This window comes from Sinocyclocheilus anshuiensis, unplaced genomic scaffold (genome assembly GCF_001515605.1).
Source record: "Sinocyclocheilus anshuiensis isolate Anshui unplaced genomic scaffold, SAMN03320099.WGS_v1.1 scaffold75, whole genome shotgun sequence".
In the NCBI taxonomy this organism is placed as follows: domain Eukaryota; kingdom Metazoa; phylum Chordata; class Actinopteri; order Cypriniformes; family Cyprinidae; genus Sinocyclocheilus; species Sinocyclocheilus anshuiensis.
The window spans coordinates 1,355,459-1,360,178 of NW_015549634.1; the positions used below are offsets into that span (position 1 = coordinate 1,355,459).

At 39.6% G+C, this 4,720-nt stretch overlaps 1 protein-coding gene across 1 annotated transcript in view; it reads left to right on the forward strand.

Moving 5' to 3' along the window:
- The first annotated feature begins 1,310 nt into the window (after positions 1 to 1,310).
- The window catches only part of LOC107659661 (fumarate hydratase, mitochondrial-like), a 5,108-nt gene continuing 1,698 nt past the window's right edge, over positions 1,311 to 4,720 (forward strand). Inside the window, exons 1-5 of the mRNA XM_016448672.1 lie at positions 1,311 to 1,500; positions 2,174 to 2,308; positions 2,385 to 2,534; positions 3,211 to 3,445; positions 4,197 to 4,324. Coding sequence (XP_016304158.1) covers positions 1,372 to 1,500; positions 2,174 to 2,308; positions 2,385 to 2,534; positions 3,211 to 3,445; positions 4,197 to 4,324 — 777 coding nt within the window. The 5' untranslated portion in view covers positions 1,311 to 1,371. The remainder of the gene's footprint in view (positions 1,501 to 2,173; positions 2,309 to 2,384; positions 2,535 to 3,210; positions 3,446 to 4,196; positions 4,325 to 4,720) is intronic.

The following is a 4,720-nucleotide window of genomic DNA, read 5'->3' on the forward strand; positions in this document are numbered from 1 at the left end:
ACACACACACACACACACACACACACACACACACACAATAATCAACAAACGTTCAGGGTCGGTTTTTTGCTCTTTTGGGCCTAAAAATATGATGATAAAAACCAGACGCTCCAGAACATAAGAGATGCCTTTGTGAGTCAAACATGAACATCACAGCACATTTACACTGATTGTGGAATCTCCCCAGCTCACAAAAATGTTCAGAGAACGTTTAAACTAAAACATCAATTTTCAAAAAGAAATCAATTGTTTCTTGATGATGTGAACCTTAAATGAACATTCCATTTGATCATTTAGGGGAGTGTTACATCTGAATGTTCTCTAAACGTTCTGAAGCACGTGTAACATTTAAAAACACCTTTAGACGAATATCCAGCTAAAACAAAAGTGTCATAAATAATGTTTTTGTGCTAACGTTTTGAGATCATTATTAAAGACCAGAGGACTTAACTAAATGAACGGTTGTTCATAACGTTACCAAAAACATTTTGTTTTCTTGTCCAAACGCATTTGGATTCTGGATTTCATTTGTTGAATGTTGTCACCATCTGGTGGATGCGCTGTGGAAATATAGAAATAACGTAGGCCTATGCATATAATAATAATAATAACAATAATAATAATAATAACAATAATGATAATAATAATAATAATGATAATGATAATGATTATAATAATAGACAAATACAGAGCAGGGAAGTGATTTAAAAAAAATGATTCAATAATAATCAATTTAATCCGCTACTGTCAGTTTTGGTAAACTATAATTACTATGTTTTGATTTGATGGGCATAGAAAAAACTAAAATCTTTGAATAGTCAAAAATCACGAATATTACGAAATTGTGTCAATAATAATTACTGATAAAATTTCATGTACGTCGTTTCGCAAGAATTTAAAAAAATATTAAATGTAATAATAATTAGTCTGTGCAAGCACCGGTCAAATATATATATATTGTTCTATCCTAACAAACCAGACATCAATGGAAGCTTATTTATTCAGCTTTCAGATGATGCATAAATCTCAATAAATAAATAAAAAAGGACCCTTATGAAAAATCCAGTAATATCAACAGTGGGCTGTGATTGGTCAATCCTGAAAAGCGTTGAGAAAAGTAACAGCTGCGTTCTGAACTCCACAACTGAAGACCTTTAGCGAAACATAATAAATAATTATTTTGATACATAATGTCTGATAAATGAGAGACAAGATTCGGGTCACTAAAAGCGCTCTCGAGTTTAATTCCACGCGTGTCGCCGGTAATTGTGTCCCTCCTGTAACAACAGACGTGTTGTGTTTCACTAATAAGTGTCCGCCCCCTTATTCTCGTCCCTGGTTGGTGAGAAACTAGTTCCGCCTCCGGTCGCCATGCATCGCTCCGCACGGAACCTGCAGCGCTTCAGCGCGGATCTGTCGAAGCTGTGGGCCGCGCAGAGATCCAGCATCCTCCGGTACATCTGCCCAGCGCCGGGGCTCCAGCTCAAGCCGCTCAGAATGGTAACATCTCGTTGTTTCTGCGGTGTTTAGTGCGCTGTTAGCCGGTGGATGACCTTCATGTTTAATAACGCTCTTCTGAAGCCCTCAGAAACCACACGCCTCTGAATTACTATCATTCATATATGCGTTTCATAACATTATGTGTGTGTATTTGCGCTTAAACACAGCTTGATTGTTTTTCTGAGGGGTGAAAGTGTGATTTACAGCGATTTAGAAACACGAGTATTAGTTTTTGAGCAGTCATAAGGGTGAATTTTGTGAAATTTAGATTTATGCATCATCTGAAAGCTGAATAAATAATCTTTGCATTGATGTATGGTTTGTTAGGATAGAACAATATTTGAAAATCTGGAATCTGAGGGTGCAAAAAAATCTAAATATTGAGAAAATCATCTTTAAAGTTGTTCAAATGAAGTTCTTAGCAATGCATATTACTAATCAAACATTAAGTTTTGATATATTTACGGTAGGAGATTTACAAAATATCTTCATGAAACATGATCTTTACTTATTATCCTAATGATTTTTGGCATAAAAGAGAAATGGATAATTTTGACCCATACAATGTATTGTTGGCTATTGCTACAAATATACCCCAGCGACTTAACACTGCTTTTGTGCTCCAGGGACACATATGTCAGATATGAATATGATGTATGTTTTGTGGTTTCAGGCCAGCTCAGAGTCGTTCAGGATCGAGAGCGACACGTTCGGGGAGCTCAGAGTCCCTTCTGATAAATATTATGGAGCTCAGACGGTCAGATCAACCATGAACTTCAAGATCGGAGGAGCCTCAGAGAGAATGCCAGTGAGAAACACACTTATTACTCTTATTAATGTCGGTTTATGATCTGTAACGGTGAGAATAATTCCTCTTCCTGTAGATTCAAGTCATCAAAGCCTTTGGGATCCTGAAGAAAGCTGCTGCAGACGTGAATAAAGATTACGGTTTGGACCCAAAGATCGCAGACGCCATCATAAAAGCTGCTGAAGAGGTGATTTCATCTCGTAACATCAATACAGGCACTTGTACTGTATAAAGTAAAACAAAAATTAACTTCCATTTACTAAATTTACTAAAAATTTGGTTACTTGAATTAAAATAAAAGTTAAATAAAATATGAAAAAAAAAAAAAATGTTCATTTAGTTTAATGATGCACTAAAATAACTAAAACTCAATCTGATATAAAAATAAACTACAGACGAAAAATAAAAATAATACAATTTACAAAAACACACAACATATTTACTAAAACTTTAAAGTTAAAATGATACAGGAAAATATTCAGCTTATTCAAAATATGAAAGCCTAAATAACAAATATTTTATCGGGAGTGTTTATGCTGGGATGTTGTGGATCTTAGATGTTACAGAACCATTTCATGTCAATTTCTTTGATGTGCTGAAAAAAAATCTATATAGATTACTTTTTTGTGGGCGGGAGTGGGACAAAATATGAATGTCGCGGGCGGGAGCGGGCCCAGATAAGATATTTTTCTGTGGGAGCGGGCAGGAGTGGGACAGAATCTTGTGGGAGCGGGACTGAAAAATCCGTCCCACACAGGTCTCTACTCCAGGGTTACATATGATGTGAGGAACAGAATCAAATTTGCTATTCGCATTTACATACATTAAAGTATTGATGGAGCGTCTAAATATCAGTGTTTCCATACCGATGTATTTTCCTCCAGGTCCAGTGACGGCATCAGGTTTGTATTTATTCTGCTTCCTCGTCCGCAGGTCTTCCGTTCGTCACGGCGGCTAATAAGTTCGAGGCTCTGGCGGCCCATGATGCACTGGTGGAACTGAGCGGCGCTCTGAACACCGTCTCCGTCAGCATGATGAAGATCGCCAACGACATCCGCTTCCTGGGATCCGGACCTCGCTCGGGTCTCGGAGAGCTGATCCTGCCTGAGAACGAGCCCGGCTCCAGCATCATGCCCGGTGAGTGACGCGCCCGCCGGCCAATCACAGCCTGAGCCTGTGTGATGCTGACCTCTGACCTTTAGCTCTGGACTTGTGTTTCTGGTCTATTTTTGGGGCTCTGATGTCCTCGACCTCTGAAAAATGCAATGCACGCAACTCACTCACACACACACACACTCTCACACACGCACATACTCACTTACTCACACACACACACTCAGTCTCTCACACACTCTCTCTCTCTCACACACACACACACACGCACGCACACACACTCGCACACACACTCGCACACACACACACACATTCGCACACGCACTCACACACACACAAACACACACACACACACACACACTCACGCACTTTCACACGCACACACACACACACATGCTCTCACACACTCACTCCCACTCTCACACACTCACTCCCACTCTCACACGCACACACATGCTCACACACACACATTCACACTCACACTCTCACACACACACACTTACATGCTCAGACACACACACACACTCACGCACACTCACACACACACACACACATTCACGCACACACACTCACTCTCACACACACACACTCACCCTCACACTCCGTTACATGCTCACACACACACACTACATTAAAGATCTGTTCAGTGCTTTAAAGTGACTGTAGAATCAGAAGTGTGTGTGTTTACTGCAGTACTTTATTCTCAGAAGCTGGAATCAGTCACACACTGTCCTGTGTGTGTGTGTGTGTGTGTGTGTGTGTGTGTGTGTCTCAGGGAAGGTGAACCCCACGCAGTGTGAGGCCATGACTATGGTAGCAGCTCAGGTGATGGGAAACCACGTGGCTGTTACTGTCGGAGGAAGCAACGGACACTTTGAGCTCAACGTGTTCAAGCCGATGATCGTGAGTCGCCTTTCCAACTTTCCATCTCGTGCAAAGTGACTTGCATTGCTTTGAAGATATACATTTAATCAGTTCATGCATTGATTCCCTGGGCAAAACAAGCACCAGAATGTTTTATTTATATATGTAACGAATTCCAGAAAGATTTTTGAATGATGAGACCAAATCTAAAGTTTGGAATCACTATTGATTTTTAAAATGTTTTTGAAAGAGTCTCTTGTGCTCAGCAAGGCTGTGTTTATTTGATCAAAAATACAGTAAAAACAGTGAAATATTATTACAATGTAAAACAGCTGTTTTCTATGTGAATATCTGTTAAACTGTAATGTATTTCTGTGATGCGCAGCTGTATTTTCAGCATCATTACTCCAGTCTTCAGTGTCACATGATCTTCAG